Below are 18,990 nucleotides of genomic sequence, written 5' to 3' on the forward strand. Positions count from 1 at the left end.
CAGTGTGAATTTGACACATGAATCAATTCTCAAGATAACACATAATACAAACCGGAACTTAAAACATAATTATAGTTACAAACGACTGTTAAAAACAGCCACACAAACAGACCTACCTCATTAATTATGCAAACCCACAGCCAATAGCGAGTCTCCGGCGCTATGTCTTTATATATTTATGTGTTAGATGTAGTTTTGTTTATTAAAATAATAGTTTGGGTGTATTGTGATCTGTACACAAGACGGTAATACCGTAAATATACAGTATTGCAGGCAGTAGGCCTCCACGGCACAATTCAAAGTCAGCTGACAACAATAACCCAACTTTAATATTTGTATACTCAAGTTCGAATGGTCTTTTACTTGCATGCACGTGGATTGTGATTGGTTTTACGAATTGCTAGGTTTATATAAAAGAAAAACAGCACGGAAATTCACACCATCTTGATATCACTTAACTTACCTTACACTTTTCCGGCTGCTGTGTTGCTGTTGAAAGTATTTTCGCTAATATTGGTCAATCTCGTTGTGCTACTTATTGGAAATAGAGTTAAGTAATAACAATAAAGAAAAAAATTACAATCCGAGCTTTCCGGAAATGTATATTGTTTTAATCGGGTGTTCCTCACGCGACCTGACAGGTGAAGCTGCGGGTTCTTTGATCGCCCCCTGGTGGCTGGATGCAGTACAGTCTTTACTGCCTTTATAAATATAACATTGAACATGTTGTGATCCTCTATGTATGTATGTATGTATGTTTGTGATGTTCTTGAATCAAAAGTTAATGGGAGCGCGTCGTCCTTATTTTATACGGTCTATAGTTTTAACACAAGATACCTTTTTTATTTAGTCTTAGATTATGGAGAAACAGCCCCATCTCGTGTCTAAAAACATGCACTACATCGGGGGACTTCAGGGACGTTTTTGGTGTTTATTTTGAGTTTCATGTTTTCAGTGAATTTCTTTACAAATATACTTTCCTGTATAGGTTAATTTAATAAACAATTTCAGGTATACATACTGTAACAATTTTACAGATAGATAAAGAGAGATAACACATAAATAAGATAAACATGTCATTTAAGACATCATATAGTGATAGGTTTAAAGTAGACGCTCATGTCAAATGTCTCTATCTAATGCTTTTATGCCCATGTATGTGATGCCCCTGATCCTGTACATCGTATCGCCACTCCATTCTGCACAGTTCAGGACATGGGTGAATCCACACAGTCGCAGTTTGTAATATTTTTCAGCCATTTTCTTGTAAGGATAAAATGCAACATTTAATTATTATTGCAGTCGTAAACGAATGCAAACTATAAAACTAAAGATTTCCCCATGTTTTTATCCTGCCTATGTAGTCCAGTAAATTGACTGAACATTTAAAATTCTTGAATCATGACACATTTACTTGAGATCAAATATTAGTGTCTTGATTTACATTTTTGAGATAATACTGGAAAAGAGACAAAAATATGAAACAATACAATTTTGCAGTACACATAACTTGACTGTTAGATGTCATGATTCTGCCTCTTTTGATCAGTTCCCGTTTCCCCATCGAGGATTATTATTTAAATAAAAGTCTTTTTGTCTGTTCTTCCCTCCCCGTTCCTGACAGTTGGCAATAAAGCAATGAAAAGTCTCGGCTTATTCTCAGTCAGGCCAATCTCCACTAGCAGAGAACAGACGTTTTCCAGCGGCTGGAATCCAGGCATTCTTTCCTTGACCTTCACATTCTTTTCCTCGAGGACACTTCAGTAAGTATTTCCAAACTCCAACAGGCCGCCACACAAAGATGCGACCCGAATAGAAGAGATGTGGAGTTGGCACAGTAGCCTGGAGGTTCTGGAAGCACATGCGGTCTGATTTTAGAACTCGCTGCTCGGTGTCGTCCTTCACCCAGGAGAGGTCAGCTGGAGGGACGCCGTCAGCTTGACCCGAAACATAACATAACAATGTGTCATATCAGTCCAACTATTATCATTTGTTTATTACATTTGTGTATGTAAATATTACTCAGTTCAATTCAATTTTAATTTATAAAGCGCTTTTCACAATGTGCATTGTTCCAAAGCAGCTTTACAGGAGAAAAACTGAAAAACACAAAAAAGGTAAAAAAAAACAGCACAGTGCATGGTGTTTATAGAACAATCAAGATTATTCTAGTAAATAATATCTAATAAATGCAGCCTCCAGGTGGTTTATTAAGCATATTTTGCATTAAGTGAATGCTTTTACACATAATAATAATAACAACAACACATAGCAGTAAGATTTCTATTTTGCCACCAGCTAATAGCAATGTATTTCCTTTCAGCCAGTTAGTTAGGCCTCATAAATACAATTTGTCTGGAGTCGCAAAATATATGTAAGTAACCTTTAAATGACCATAACACAGGTTATGCATGTAAGGTAGTAGTTACCCAGTTGCACCACTAGGTGGCAATATAGTGCAATTTTTGTATTTAGATGTTAAAGGTGCCATAGCATGGAATTGTAGGCATAGATGAATAATAAAAGGTGTGTACATGGAAATGACATATCGTGTGCCTCAAACACTATTGTTTCCTCCTTCTTGTGTTAATCGTGTGCATGCGAAAGACCGCTGAAAAACAGGCCAATCTAAACAAACAACGAATGTGACGTTACAGTCGGGATGTATACGCCCCCAACGTTCCGATGAAGGTAATAACAGACATTTTCATTCTAGGGACAAATCCTGGGGTTAAACATGTTAAACCGTTTCTGGATCATTTTGGCACTTAATAAAGACACATACCTTCTATTTAGATATCAGAGAACAATTTAACATATTGTATCAATGAATTCTTAGGCACATTTAAGCAATTTATGCATTTTTGTCCCTGGCAAGAAGTGGGAGTGTTGCCTGGCAATAGGAGAGTAGCGTCGCGGTGTTGCACGCGCTGCTTTAGTTAGACTTCAGCTGTTTTCTGTGAACTTTTGTTAGACAAAAAGCTCACAATTCCATCTCGAACACACACATACAGCGCTCTCTGTATGTTTTTTCTTTCATCTTCGCTCGCGCTCGCCGCTCATATGTACATTGCATGCATTTATTTCGTCTATTCGAATGAAATATCTGAAAAAGCAAATACATTTACCCAGCCATGGACAAAAGGGGACAAAATAGACGGATTACAGCAGCAGGTATAAATATGTATGTGACTCTTTCGTCCACTTGTGATCCATCGACCAAAATGCATCTTATTACCAAACAGGGCCTTATAAAGACTGCAAGGAGCCGCAGCAGGGGGGCAGAAGAGCCACATGCGGCCCGAGAGCCACGGGTCGCCGAAGGATACAGAATTGGTGAGTTCATTCTATCAGAAGTATATTTGCTATTTCACAAAAGCATGGAATACTATGGGACACCCAAAAATGATCTGTTGTTCTGTTGAACACAACGAAGGATATTTAGAAGAATGTTAGTCATTTTCAGTTCTGGGACATCATTCACTACCAAAGTAGAAAAAATATTGTTTTAAATGGTTTTTGTGCTGTTTAACACAAAATTGGACATTTTGAAGAATTTAGTTCTAGGGCACCTTTAATACCATTTAGATTGTGAGAAAATTGCTAACATTCTTCAAAATATCCTCCTTTGGCTTTGTGTTCAGCAGAATAAAGCAATTTATACAGGTTGGGAACAACATGAGGGTGAGTAAATGATGACCGAATTTTCATTTTTGCTGAACTATCCCTTTAATTCATACTGTTATTATAATTGACAGCGTTATTTTATTTGACAGTGATTAATGATGGCAGAAATGGCTCACAGTCTGTCTACCACATCCATGGGAGGGCGGCCACCAGGATAAAAGTATTGGAATGCAACCGAATGACAAATTGGAAACAGAAGGCTGTCAAGTTATATGCTTAACAATTAACAATATATATGCTGTAAAAAATATTGTTTTCTTAATTAAAACTTTTTATTGAAGTTTGCTGTCTCGAGTTGATGTCAGTTTGCTTTTTGCTAACCTCTTGTTAGTCGGGTTGGGTTGGGTTAATTTGTTTACTATCATCACTATAAAACTGTCCCAGCGAGTTCTACAAGATTGATGTGGGCATTTTGCACAACAGTGTTAAAAATGATTAACCAGTGGTTATCAAACGTGTTCAATGCATTGCTTTTTATATGAAAAATATTGTCTTGGTGCGTCTTTAAAATGTGTGTGAGATGGTTAAAAAGTTAGTAAACAGTAAATTGTCATAAAAAATCGTTTAGATCATATAAGCATATGAAATGTACAGTATAGTGTATTTAATGCATATATCTAGAGGTTATTAAACCATTTCGACCTCAGTTAAGGTCATCCAGTAAATGTGTTTCAGTGTGACCGGTGGTGTGATCACACGACCTTGGCGGTCGTATGCATGTTTTTATACGTCACCTTGAGTGTTTATAGTAAGTGGACTTTCATCCTGTTTACTGAAACGTTAGATGTGTACAGTGAGAGCATCATTGACTGGGTTTGTTTAGTTTGTAATACAGGAAGATCAAAATCCTAGAAGAGTGAAACAAACAACATGGAGTATTTCATATTTTTCCGGCCATATCAACACTTAGAGCACATGTATACCAATAAAAGTTTATCAGTCGGGTTCAACCACAGTTGTAAAACATGTAATGGTTATTTTGTTAGAGATATGTTATGGATTTATAATTGCTGAAGGATTGGAAAAGGTGAATGTTCACAATGCCTTTATCAATGATGAATTATTCTTTATCTTATCACGTCTGACGCTTCATGTATCATAACCTCTTTCATGATGTTTGTTATGCTGTTAGTGTGCAGTTTGCTTTATAGCTTTAGGTCTCGTCTTCTTTCACGAAAGAAAATCTGCCGATGAGCAAACATTCTGTTTGTGAAAGCATTTCAAATGCAACTAAATGCAAACGAAGGAGGAAATTATTCCAGAATGCAAATCCTACTGAAATATCAATCCCGAAAATATTTACATGATATGCACACAAATGCTCAAATTCTTTCATTCATGTTATTCCAAACCTGTGTGACTTTCTCTCTGCTGTAGGAACACAAAAGAAGATATTTTAGAGAATGTTGGTGACCAAACAACCCCTCCGTTGTATGGAAAAAAATATCTTCTATTGTGTTCCACCGAAGACAGTCATATACAGGTTCTGAATGACATGAGGGTAAATAAACAATGACAGTTTTTTTCCAGTAAATTATCACTTGTAACTTTTTTATTTTATAAGATACAGCAAATCATCACTGTGGTAAAGGATCACAAGTTGAAATGACTTGCAGGCTATTTTTATTATACTTAAGAATTTAAGGCAGCAATTTGAATAAACATTGATAATCACATATCCCATCCTATCAGCTCAACTTGTTTTATCACCTGCTCCGCGTGGTCACATGATAATGTTGGTCATATGAATTGTATTTCACTTGTATGTTTGCAGCTCCTCACTGCACCTGTGACGTGATGTGTGTAAGGTGAGATTTGTGTTGCATCTGATTCTGCAACTACACAAAAACAACAAAACACCGACTGACAGAACAACACCTCCGCGTGCACGTGAGTAACTGCGACGTTCATTATGATGCGCGTGACGAAACTTGCGTAAATACTGAATATAATGAATGTTGCTCTAATATTTGAGTTGAGATAACGTTGTATATGTTGGGAAAATTCAAAAATAGTTTGCTTCACCTGCAGTTAAAACATATCTTCTGAAATTGCATGTATATTTATAACTTAACAATGTATAATGTGTGTTCTCCAAAGTGTTATCATTTTATTCTCCTGTCCAAAATACGATTAGGTCTGTCAGGATTCTTAAGAGCATCAAACAAACGTTTTACAAATACGTATTTATTTTATAGCTAAATGAAATGCATTTGTGTGAGTCTCAAAGTAAAATGTCTCTTCTGTACCATCTGTGGAGAAACTCATCTGGACACAGGTCATGATGTGGCCATACTGGTTTTGAAATGGTGATGAACTTTGTCATTTTGTAATTTCCAATAGTACGGTCAAACCACGAACTCTGTTTCGTGATTTATGTTATGTCTGGCATGTGGTTAATGGTTAAATGTATTTAAATACAGCAGGAAAGCATCAAAAGAAAGCATAAATTAAGCCTGCTATAATAAAACGTTTTGACAATTACATTAGACATGCTCTAGATGGCGTAATTGTGTAAACTGTGTAAAAAACTACTAAACCCTAGGAAAATGTTTCTGGTGTAAATATGGCTTTGAGTGTATTTGCTCATATGGCTGTACTGTATAAACCCATATAGTCGTAAATTGCATTTCCTAATGTAGGTGAAAGGTTTGTCTTGTCAGACAGACACACGCTTGCTTTCATCATCTCTATCTGTTGGCACATTTTGCTTAATATTTTGCAAGAGCTGGGGGGCATATAAAAGAAACCACTGGTGATAAAGTGGAAAGCTTTGGTTAGTTTTGACTAAGTTTAAGACATCTTAGTTGTACATACAATTATATATATATTTTTTTTACAGTTATTTATTTTATTGAATACAGAGGGGTATTTCAAGAGCTGAGATTTGTGGTGTTCTATAAATTCATCATTTTTATTCGTTGCTGTCTTAAGATTCCAGACAATGTCAGCCAACGGTTTTGTACCATCTTGCGACTCCAAGGAAATGCCAGCCATTAACAAATCTACCGAAGGGTATGTAGATTTTATCAAGCAAAATATAAATCATTTCGCTCTTGTTTTAATATATTTTATGGATTCAGTGAAGTCAGGGGGGTCGTGGCCCACAGGGGGGCCCCAGCTGACTTTTAACGTGGCCTCAAGATGACTTATAATTTAAAATGAGCATTGAAATACATTTTTAAAATGCTAAAAACCAAGATATTTTCAATTATTTGGCCATTTTATGATGACTAAACATTTTGCCAGTTAATGACGAGCTTTAAAATATTTTACTGCGTAAGAATTGAGCGTTTTTGTGAGTGGGAGGGAGGGTGGGGGGCTTTGAATATTGTTGAATACCATGGGGGAGAACCCCTGGATTAAGTGATCATTGTCTCATTTGATGTATTCTTTTTCGTCAGTTGTGAAGAATATAACACTGTACCACTCAATGGATCCCAAATTCAGCCGAATGGAAAATGTTCGTCCTCTATAATAACAAGTAACGCAGGTAACTGTCTATTCAGAAGTAACCACAACATTTTTGCGTATTAAAAATGAAGTACTTTGCATAAATTCGATGAAAATGCTGGCAAACTATAATAGGCTTTTCATTTTACAAATGCATTACCTGGTAAATTTCGATTGGGCCTTACATTGTTGGCCATGTCTGTCCAAATTGTTTGGTTCTGCATGTATTTCTGATGTGCATCCATTTCTGGAAATGTATATAATTTCTGCAATTTTTCTATTCAAAAACCAAATTCAATTCAAGAGCAAGAGCTAGGTCAGTAAACTGATAAACAATGCACGACAAATATTTCAGTACCGTACTGTAACCACAACATATGAACATTTCCCGCTTATACAAACACTGATAGCTGCAAGAAATTGTAATCTGTTTGTGTGTGCTGTCGGTTCATCACATGTAAAACCTGATTGACGAGAAGGTGTGCATTGTTAGTAACCTGACCTCAGGTGTTGTCTTGTTAAGCAGCGAGTTCCTTGTTTTTTTTTGTCAGTCTGTGACCGGACAGACAGAGGCGAGGTGTTCAGATGGACTGATCTGTTCTTGCATACACATCATACGGAAGCTTCGGCGCGCTCTTCTAATCGCTGGTCATGTCTTCTGTATGTCCTTGTTGTCCCGATCATAAAGGAGACGATGTGTCCATACCGTTGGTGGTTGGAGACGAACGTCTCGCTCCAGCCCAGGACCTGTGGAGCACAGCCAGTGACAAAGCCGTCAAACTGAGGATGGAGACGTCCGGACCGGGCTCGGAACCTTCGATGACCATTCATCAGATGTTTAAGGCTACGGTGGAGAAGTACGGAGACTTTCCTGCCCTTCGTGAAAAGAGAAATGGAATGTGGGTCACCCTGACCTTTAAGGAATACTATCAGAATTCCAGAGCAGCTGCCAAAAGCTTCTTGAAGGTATGAGTTAACACACCTTTTTTATTTCATGTCAAGGTTTTTCTTGAGCAAATCTCCTTTGTGCTGTGAATGAAAGACATTTGATACGTAGTTTGGATCATGCTTGACACCTTTAGCGTATAAATAATGTATGCACGAGGTCTGTTTGTTCAATCTGTATTTTATTCAAATATCTATTTTGTGTAAAAGCTTCTCTTTGACTGACATGACTCAAATCATTGGTGCACAGCGAAATCGCCAGTGTTAAAAAGGGTCAAATTAACACTCACAGTGTATATATATAATCCACGGATCACTGCAAACTCATATCTACTTGCATGTGAAGACAATACAAATGCAGCATCCAACAGAATGTAGAATACAGCATTAAGAATGAATGTAATGTAGAATATAATACCTAGATAGAAATGAATATAATCTATAACTAATAACGTAAATATATAGCAGAATAAGGAATAATAATAAAAAAGGAATTAAATGTATGTCTGTACTCTCAAGTCAGAATTTCATCATCTTCACACAAACAGGTTGCTTTTAAGAAATTCAGATCCTACGATATCTATAGTTTTATTGTCTTGGGAATGATCCGAACGAGCGCAGGTGGTGAATTGTCGTTCATTCATTGGTCACGCATCATCTCTCCTCTAGCTCGGCCTGAAGCGATTCCATGGAGTCGGTATCCTGGGCTTCAATTCCCCTGAATGGTTTATAGCCGACGTTGGATGCATCCTGGCAGGGTATGGATTGAGAATGAACGTGTTTAAATATTAGTCAAAGGTGAAGCCAAAGAATGAGGAAATGATACACAATGCACGATCTGATGTTGCTGAATCACATCTATTGTTTTCAAAGGGGACTCGCCACCGGAATCTACACAACCAACAGTCCAGAAGCATGCCAGTATGTCGCTGAAAACTGTGAAGCTAATGTTCTGGTGGTCGAAAACCACAAACAGCTGATCAAAATCCTCCAGGTCGTTTGAAACCCTGTTTATATCTTTGTCTATTAAACCAAGTTGAAACATTTACTGTAAGCATTTAAAGAAAAAAAGGTTTTAAGACGCAGACACGTAAACCGTACTGTCTAGTAGTGTATAGTGTGTACACATATTTTATCGAGAGGTGAAACGATGAGCTTCAACTGTTTATTGATTTTATAGATTAATTTTGCCGTAGTAAGAGTACAGTAAACTGAGATGCCTGTCGCTGATTTCCAAGGAACACGCCAGCGGATGTTTGCCTTCAATAGTTAGTAATACAATATATCGTCAAATAAATGATTCTTTTCTTTCCGCAGATCAGAGATCAGCTACCACATCTGAAGGCCATCGTTCAGTACAAGGGTGATCTGGAGCAGAAGTTAGCAGATGTGTTTACGGTAAGCCTGTAAAACTACAGCTGTCCACTGTCCAGCTAACACAAAACGTTCTTGCAGTGAAAGCATTTCATAAACATGTCACTATCAATGTTTTTAAAATGTTATAAAATCGTTGGTGATCAAACGTCATTCTTACACGGTTGGTGTAATGCAGTGGTTCTCAAACTTTTTCGTTGTAAGGCCCCCTTTGTGTAGAGTGCATTGCTTTGCGGCCCCCCATATAAAGATATATAATCTTAAACTTAGAATTTTAATTAAACCTAAAACTTATTCAGTTATACAATGCTGGAACCTCAATTCTTTTGGTTGGTCGTGTCATTTTTCTGATGTTTGATTGCATAAAATCTATGATAAATTTCTATATTTCATAAAATGCCACAAAATCTGTGGCCCCCTGGATCCATCTTGGGCCCCCCCAGGGGGCCACGTCCCCCAGTTTGAGAACCACTGGTGTAATGTTTATATTCCAAAGCAACATTTTCATAACCTAAACCAAAAGGTTTTCTTTAGCTGCGTGCAGCCGTGCATGTTAAAAATGTTTGCTTTTTTCTTATATAACAACGCTTAGGATGTTCTTTCATGCTGGTCTCAGGATATTTTCACAATTACTGTTCTCAAACAAGGAACTTACAGAATGTATGTGTCACAGGGTGTATGCGTGCGTGCGTGTGTGTACAGGTTTGGCCAATTTGGCCAAATATTTGAGTATTGAGTATTTGAGTATCCAAGTGCGTTTAGAGAAACTGGTTTCACACAGCTCTTGTTCATCTCCGGTGCTTTCTCAGTGGGCTGAATTCATGAAGATGGGCAAAGACGTCCCGGATGCAGAACTTGACGCGGTGATCGACAGTCTGAAATCTAACCAGTGCTGCACGCTCATCTACACGTCAGGGACCACAGGCAACCCCAAAGGGGTCATGCTCAGCCACGACAACGTGAGTATCATGAATCGACTGAATATTCTCCATGTGTTCAAGGCTGCTGATGTCCCTGTTCGGTCCAGATCACATGGACGGCCAGTGCGGCGGGTGCCATGACCCGACAGAGGATGGGTGGGGAGGCGGTGGTGAGCTATCTGCCTCTGAGTCACGTGGCGGCCCAGATGAGTGACATGTGGATCTGCATGAGGTTCGCAGCCACGACCAATTTTGCCGAGCCGGATGCCCTTAAGGTTAACAAGCTTTTTGTGTACTGTTGTTTCGTGCTCTTGTGATATTCACTGAGTAAACTATGAGAATATTTGATATTTGTGTAAACTCATTTTTTACAGTCTACTCATTCTAGATGGCTGTTGTTAACCAGGAAGTGTCTCGGTTATATTTGCCACAGGGCTCTCTAGGTAACACTCTGAAAGAGGTGCGTCCCACGAGTTTCTTGGGAGTTCCTCGAGTCTGGGAAAAAATGCAAGAAGCGATGAAAGCCGTCGGTGCCAAGTCATCCATGATGAAGAAGAAGATCGGCGACTGGGCCAAGGGAGTAGGTCTTACGTCGAGCTACAGTGCCATGAACGGGTGCGTTCAGAAACAAACCAAAAAGCATGTTGAATTACATCTTGAATCGTCTGAGAATGACACGGAGCTTGTTTTATGGTCTGTAACAGTGATTCCTCCGTGCCCTGGGGTTTCACGATGGCAAATAACCTGGTTTACAAGAACGTTCGGAAAGCTCTGGGTCTGGACCGCTGTCGGGCCTGCTTCACGGGTGCAGCTCCCATCACCAAAGACACGCTGGAGTATTTCATGAGCCTGTACATTCCCATCTTCGAGCTGTACGGCATGAGCGAGAGCTCGGGACCTCACACCCTCTCCTGGATTCAGGACTACCGGATCATGAGGTAAGCGTTGATGATGCATGTCTCCTTCGTAGGGACGGATCATTTCGGCGAGCGTTTTGTGATGTTCTGTTGCGGTGTCCTCCAGCTGTGGTAAGGTGATGATAGGCTGCAAAACCAAACTAGATAAAGAGGACGCTGACGGGAATGGAGAGATCTGTTTCTGGGGCAGACACGTGTTCATGGGATACCTCAACATGCTGGAGAAGACGGAAGAGGCTTTGGATGCGGAGGGATGGCTGCACTCGGGAGATCTCGGCAAACACGACAACAATGGCTTTCTGTACATCACGGGCAGGATTAAAGGTAGGACATACAAATCGGGATACATCATCTATTGCACAACTTCGCTTTTATTGAAAGTTGTTACGTTTGTACTTTTTGTGTGGACAGGCTATGGCCTAGAAATCTCCATTTTGAGGATTATTTGGATGAAAAAAAAAAACGTAAATTCACGTTCTATAGTGATCATAAAGAGTAAAATATAGGCTGAATTGAGTCATAATAAAAATGAACAAATTTCTCCATTTAATTACAGAGACAGAATTGTCGTGTTTAATATTCTGCACAGATAAACACATTGACATTCACAGACCAAAATAGGGCAAAAGAAATATTTCAAATGATCACACGGCTCGTTGGAATGCTTCGTTCTGATTGGCCAGTCGCGACATTTTCAGGTTTGTTATTCCCAGATAAAAACCGCTCAAAACTAAACACACGGTAAAATCATTTTGACAGTTTGACAAATTAAATATAAATATGTCTTTTAATAACATATATGACATTATATTTACAAATGATTAAACCAAATTGCCTATTCGTGACATTTGAATGTAGTTTCTAACCTTAAAACTGAAAGTAAACAGCTTTTCCTCGCGGAAGGTCTGCATTCGGTAAAAATGAGCTAATAATTCACATTTCATGTCCAGTTTTCCTCATGTGGCAAGTAGCCGTGTAATAAGCCGGATAATGTACAAGCAGACACAAGATGATCGCACTGTCGGGCCTTATTTCTGCGACAGCAACCGGCTGCCTGTACATTATCCCTTACATAATAAGAGAGTATTTCATGAAGTAACTACATTAATTTGAATTCTAATTCAATAATTCAAGTTTGTTCAATAATGAGTTCTTTTTTCTTCACATGAGGAGGAAACAATCTAATATAAGAAGTGTGAAATGTGCCTGACTCTCTTCACAGAAATAATCATCACTGCTGGCGGTGAAAACATACCACCAGTCCCCACTGAGGACGCTATAAAGGAGGAAGTGTCAATCATCAGCAATGCCATGTTAGTTGGGGACAAAAAGAAGTTTTTGTCCATGCTTCTCACACTTAAGGTAATGCTACACAGTACACACAAAAAAACAACAACTCCGTTTTCATTTATGTCGGGTTCAAAATGCACAATATCAGAATTTTTACACGATCCGTTTGATGAGGTGTCATGGTCATTTGTAAATGACAATGGGCATCGAGACGCAAGAATCGATCATTTCATTTCGTTATAGTTCGTCAAAGTGAATGAAAGATGTCACATCTGTGACATTGACCAATAGGAAGACCGAAGCTCTTCCGTACACAGCTTCCAAACCTGTCGAAACGAAAAAAGATGTATCAGTGCTGCTAGGTGGAATTATGCAATGAAGGTCAAGTTTGTGGATCTGTGGCATTTGGGCTTTTCTGATGACAAGAGATCCAGTATCAAACACACCGCTTCACATTTACGCTCAGTTGCTGGTCCCGCTTTCTTAATGATGTCACACACATCGTTACAGATGGCAAGCGACGACTGATCTGAAAGCAACGTGTCGTGTTTCAAAATCTGACACGGTGCGTATCGTGTAATGGACGAAATATTGTGTGGTCTGATTCTGACTCGAGTTATTTTTCTTTTATTCATATTTTGAATTGGCCTTTTTCTCTTTTTTATGTTATGTTTTTTTTGTCATTAATACTTTGTCAATTATTTTTAATGTTGCTATGTAGGTTTAATTAATTCTCATTTCAGTTGTATTCTTTTTTTATTTGTTCATTTTGTGCCTCAGCACCAGTGTTGGGTGTAACTATTTACTAAGTATTACTGTAATTTAATTACTTTTCCCTTGAAAAACTAAAGTAAGGGATTACTCTTATTTTTTTGTAATTTAATTACAGTTACTTTTTTACTTTGTGTAATATATGTGTGCGTAATAGTGGAATTGACATCAACATTCAGAGTCTAACTTTAAAATCTGTGCTTTAATGTATAATTCTCACATTTGTAATACTTTGGTGAGTTAATAATACTACTTTATGTAGTTTAATATTATTTATTTGAATGAATTGAAAGAGCCGTTTCATGCCTATCCTTGAATCACTTAACTAATCAAGGTTGATATAGGATATAGAAAGTAATTAGTAATAAGCAGAGGTGGACGAAGTACACAACTTCCTTACTTGAGTGAAAGTACAGATACTACTGGTCAAATATTACTCCACTACAAGTAAAAGTTGTAAAGACAGATTCTTACTTGAGTAAAAGTACAGAAGTACGTGCTTTTAAAAGTACTCAAGTATTAAAAGTAAATTTCCTTTATGTCAGTTGTGCATTGTTTTATTGTGGTATACCTTATGCCTCTGAAGCAACCTACTGAAAACACAGAGTAGCTCACAGAATCAGTGGTATTAAAGGAGTAGTTCACTTCAAAATTTGCCCCCATTGACTTTCCATAGTAGTTTTTATTCCTACTATGGAAAGTCAATGGGGGCAAATTTTGCAGTGAGCAACTCCTTTAAGAGCTTTATATGTTTAGCACAAATATGTTTAGTTTAGATATAATCCTGTATGATCATTTAGCCTAATATCCTCATTAGCCCCCTAGGCCTATATGTATTTATGAGCAGTGTTCTTTTATTTTGTATATTCCCTTTACCAGTTTTAGCAGCAATTTACCAGTAAGTAGTAAGGTTCTTGTAAATAGTAAAGTGTAGAAGCCATGTGTTTGTTGGACTTATTACCATAATTTAACTACAAACATAAACTATAGCTAGTATAATAATGAATATAATGAAACTATGGTATGTTTAGTTGCTGTGGTTTTACTAAAGATTATTAATTGGAGTATGGTTCCTATATTTAGAAAATGGTAAATTTGTGGATACTGTGGTTTTAATGCAAATACCATCCCTGCTGAAAAAAAACAATGAATTTTTTAATTAGAATGAGATTTTTAAATTAAATTCCTCTTTGTAGTGTGTTTTGGGTTTTATACCAATAGGATTTACCATCCCAGCAATAGAATCCATCACATACAAGTAGACAACAAGTACCATAGTACAATTCCCATTTATAACCATTAAATCCATTACATTTTATGTTGTATTTTGGGCAGGGTTCTATTGTTTTTATTTCAACAGGAATACTTCAACTATAGTTACTTCTGTAAAAACATCATTCATTTTCCAAATCGCTTTAAATGATATAGCAGCAGATCAGAAGTTAACACGCACGTGTAGCTCAAGGTGTATGTGATGCTTATTTACCGTTTAGCCGTTATGCCGATCATTTTCATGACAATGTTTCAACGATCTTTGACTGATCGTAACCCACAGATGATTACACCACACTTTAACATGTGCCTTTTTCCTCTTTTAATGTTCTATTTGCCTTTTCAGAGCGCTATCAACGATGTAGCAGCGCCTACGTTTACATTAGTTTAGCGGGGAAGATCCCAGAGTTGCCAGATTTGCGTTAAAAACATCTGCCAAATGGCCATTCAAAGCTTGCCGGAAAACCGCGAGCTTAGAAAAACTGAAATACTTGGCAACAGTAAAAGGTCCTGGCAGATCGCAAGCCAGATAAATTGCGCACACAGGAAACCCCGCTGCATAGAAACCATTTTCTACTTTTGGACCTTTTTATAAATGTAGTGGAGTAAAAAGTATGATATTTGTCTTTCAAATGTAGTCAAGTTAAAGTACAAGTACTCAGAAAAAATAATACTCAAGTAAAGTACAGATACTCAAAAAGTGTACTTAAGTACAGTACTCAGGCAAATTTACTTCGTTACTGTCCACCTCTGGTAATAAGTAACTAAATACTTTTTGGAGAGAGTAATTTGTACAGTAATCTAATTACACTATTGAATATGTAATTAGTAACTAGTAATTAATTACTTTTTGAGAGTAACTTACCCAAATCTGCTCAGCACAAACCTTTTTCAGCTTATTGCTAAGGCAACTTTTCTGTATGTTTAGTTTAAGATTGTCAGACAATATTTAGGGTCATATTTTGAGTTCATTTGAACAGATATGTTTGAATACTTTTAGTTTTATTTAACGATAACAACAATTGACTTTCAGTGTAATGTTGATGAGAATGGCGAGCCCACGGATGAACTGACCCCGCTGGCTGTGGAATTCTGCCGGCAGCATGGCGTCACCGCTAGCAAAGTCTCGGAGATCATTAACAAAAAAGAGCCAGCCATTTACAAAGGCATCCAGGAGGGCATGGACCGCGTGAACGCCAGAGCCACATCCAACGCCCAGAGAGTCCAGAAGTGGACCATCCTTTCACGAGACTTCTCCGTATCCGGGGGAGAACTCGGTGAGTTGTTTTTACGGAAGACTGTAATGTGTGTGTTAGAAATATCTGTCAGTCGGAGCGCTCACTTTAGCGTGTCAAATAGTTTAGATCAAAGACTCCAAGACGCCTGGAACAAACATGTCTGACTGCATTCCTGACCTCATAATGGGGTCAGGTATGTTGACATACTGATGCATCCGTGACCTATGTACATGCTTTCCATTTCAACATGTGAAGCGCTTTAAAGCATCTAAAGCATTTATAATGATTTTTATCAGTCAGAAGTGTGCTATAAAATTTATTTCTATTCCTCTCAGGTCCAACCATGAAGCTGAAGAGGCCTGTCGTCACTAAAATGTATCAGGACGAAATCAACAAATTCTATGGAGAATAACACAAGAGAGACATTTGAAAGGAACTAAACTATTAAACTTGTTAAAGATGACAACACCGGGATGCCGTCTCTGTAGATTTCGCTCACTCCAGGGCTTCTGATAGACTTCAGGACACAAGCCCGCCAATTCGGCATCTGCTGCTGATCACACTGAATGATAGAAACTGTGATTCCAGTAACGCATACCTTTGTAATCTCGATCGATCATTAGAAGTACAATACTTATATATATGAGATGATTTTGCATATTACTGTTAATCTGAGGAAAGCATTGACTGTTTTCAGGTCTGTACAGGGTTTATATTGCTGCTCGCAACACGCATTAATACACAGTATTGTTTGTACTTCATACTGGATGCTCCTGTCACCAAACAAATTCCTTGTATGTGCAAACATACTTGGCAATAAAGCTCTTTCTGGTTCAGGTACAGTTTAACCGTACAGAACGATATTTGTCTCGCCAAGTTTCATCACTTATGATTGGAGCTTGTCAGCCGGAATATATAAATGAATAAAATGTATATTTGGATATATTTAAAACAGAATGATCTGCTTTTGATTGTCAATTTTTTGTCTGTTTATTGTTATGCAGAAAGAAGGTAAATAATGCGAGCAGGTGCAGGAAACCTCTTGCTTTCTGCCTGTGGGTTCCCACAAAACAAACCATGGCACTTAAAGCGCATTACATGCAATTATCCGCCCCATCATTGTTGTTTATATTGTCTTTCTGAACCCGTTTTGAAGTAACACGAGCAGGTTTCGGCAAGAAACATCATCCCTCCATAAAAGGGTGTTTTGTAGACCGTTCCATTGAGAATAACCTGCTGTGTTTGGCGTTCTCCTTTCATAATAATTGAAACTGTCTGATGTAACGTGAAACTGCAAATGCCACTGTTGTACTGTTCAATTATTGAGAGTAACACAGACGTACAGTCGTTCAGATACAGTACATACAATAGAGGCCAAAAGTGATGTCCGCCCAAGGACAATTGACGTCGTCGCCCTTTATTTAGATAGATTATTATAGATTTTGTATGCGTGTTGTGTAGTTGTGCTTGAAGTGTCATTTGAAGGTTGCGTAAGAATGAAGAAGGTTTGGCAAAAAAACAACACATGAGCAAAGCTTACTGACACGAGACTTATGTATAGTCAAAAACAAGACAAAATATTAAAATCTGGTAAAACTAGTCAGCTTTTTCGTGTTTCTATGCAATTTTTTGCAAAAAAGAATAGAATGAAACATTCCTTGATGGACCTTGAAACATTCCAAATAATTGTGTTAAATAAATACTTTAACCAGGTTTAGTGTTTTCTATATTTTGTACAATTGTAGGGCCACACTGTAAAAAAAATCCTGTAAAAAAGCGGTAATTTTCCGTCAGTTGTTTTTCATGTTTTAAAAAATTGCAGTCTTCTTCTGTTCTGTAATTTGAAGTTTATTACCGTATTTCAAAAATCTGTAAAAAATCAATAAAATGGCGTGTTCTCACTTGGCGTTTTTAGGACAAGTAAATGTTTCCGAGCGCTTTTTTTGTAAAAAAAAAAAAAGCTGGCAGCATTATGGTTACAAATTTCTCGCTAGAAATGCAATCAAAAGTTATTGAACGTGAAAATTAAACATTTACAGTATACTATGCTCCAACCAGCGTTTCGCCTGTCGTTTTATTTTTTCGAGCTCGATCCTGGTCGACCAATCACCTTCCTTGCATGTTGTTCATGTTTTTATGGAAACTACAAATCTTTATGTTGAGATGTAATCATAATAGATAAAAAGTTTTGTGTTCAGTGTGTAGTTGGGTGTCTTGTGACGCATTCTTTTCAAATCTTGATCTTAAAAAATTGAATTTAGTCTTAATGAACTGTTGTTTTGCTAGGAAGGCATTTGTTCCCCTTTTGCCTTAGATTAGATTGTGTAACAGGTGTACTATTTACATAGACACAATAGAACGCAGTGATTTTGAGTGTCACCTTGAATTTAATGGCAGCTTTATTTCAGTCAAATAAAAATACCTACCCATTACAATATTTAAAGGTATACAAATTCTGTCATCATTTATTAACTCTCATGCTGTTCAAAATCTGTACATGTCTCTTTCATCTGTGCAACACAATAGCAGATATTTTGAAAAATGTCATCTTTGTGAAGTGAGGATGAATAAATGATGACAGAATTTTCATTTTTAGATGAACTATCCCTTTAAGATGTATATACACTGCCCGTCCAAAAAAAGTCACCATTTAACGAAGCAAACAGGTAAGAGCCTCCCATTGGACTGGAGGTCTAGGTTCGGCAACGTTCTGTGCCCAAAGAATGAGGTCAGCTGACTACCTGAATGACCAGGTTATTCCATCGATGAGTTTTTTCTTCCCTGATGGCACGGGCATATTCCAAGATGACAATGCCAGGATTCATCGGGCTCAAACTGTGAATGAGTGGTTCAGGGAGCATGAGATCACACATGGATTGGCCACCACAGAGTCCAGATGACCTTGACCCCATTGAGAATCTTTGGGTTGTGCTGGAGAAGACTTTGCGCAGCGGTCCGACTCTCCCGAAAAATTTATGCAACTCTGGATGGGAAAAAATGGACATTAATAAACATCCATGGATGTAAATGTGCGCAAATTAGCCATAAGGCTATAGTTTTCATTGGCCAGATGTTCTTAGGCCAACTAACTAAAAAGAAAATACAACAAATCAATAACAATTG

At 37.8% G+C, this 18,990-nt stretch overlaps 1 protein-coding gene and 1 long non-coding RNA gene across 4 annotated transcripts; both read left to right on the forward strand.

The window, feature by feature from the left end:
* The first annotated feature begins 2,577 nt into the window (after positions 1-2,577).
* Positions 2,578-3,976, forward strand: LOC130550303 (uncharacterized). 2 transcript variants are annotated; one of them, XR_008962388.1, is made up of 3 exons: positions 2,578-2,691; positions 3,246-3,336; positions 3,777-3,976. It is a non-coding gene; the product is annotated as an uncharacterized LOC130550303 (long non-coding RNA). The 2 variants fall into 2 exon arrangements; XR_008962389.1 differs by lacking the exon at positions 2,578-2,691 and adding an exon at positions 2,732-3,174.
* Positions 3,977-5,452: 1,476 nt separating this feature from the next.
* LOC130550073 (long-chain-fatty-acid--CoA ligase ACSBG2-like) lies at positions 5,453-17,987 on the forward strand. Of its 2 annotated transcripts, none has more exons than XM_057327423.1 (15): positions 5,453-5,495; positions 6,622-6,702; positions 7,092-7,180; positions 7,829-8,106; positions 8,755-8,843; positions 8,959-9,079; positions 9,403-9,483; positions 10,269-10,418; positions 10,487-10,654; positions 10,813-10,994; positions 11,084-11,317; positions 11,403-11,620; positions 12,519-12,658; positions 15,663-15,906; positions 16,203-17,987. In XM_057327423.1, the coding sequence occupies exons 1-15, from the start codon at positions 5,485-5,487 to the stop codon at positions 16,277-16,279; spliced, it is 2,163 nt and encodes a 720-aa protein (XP_057183406.1). In that variant the 5' UTR covers positions 5,453-5,484; the 3' UTR covers positions 16,280-17,987. The 2 variants fall into 2 exon arrangements, with proteins under 2 accessions (XP_057183406.1, XP_057183412.1); XM_057327429.1 differs by lacking the exon at positions 5,453-5,495 and adding an exon at positions 5,562-5,577.
* The last annotated feature ends 1,003 nt before the right edge of the window (positions 17,988-18,990 follow it).

Source organism: Triplophysa rosa, linkage group LG2, assembly GCF_024868665.1.
Source record: "Triplophysa rosa linkage group LG2, Trosa_1v2, whole genome shotgun sequence".
Lineage (NCBI taxonomy): Eukaryota > Metazoa > Chordata > Actinopteri > Cypriniformes > Nemacheilidae > Triplophysa > Triplophysa rosa.

Bases quoted from the DNA above. Each gene is read 5' to 3' on its own strand.
- LOC130550073 (XM_057327423.1), top strand. The intron at 9,080-9,402 runs GTCGTTTGAAAC...TTCTTTCCGCAG, and splicing joins AGCTGATCAAAATCCTCCAG to ATCAGAGATCAGCTACCACA. The intron at 12,659-15,662 runs GTAATGCTACAC...ATTGACTTTCAG, and splicing joins CCATGCTTCTCACACTTAAG to TGTAATGTTGATGAGAATGG.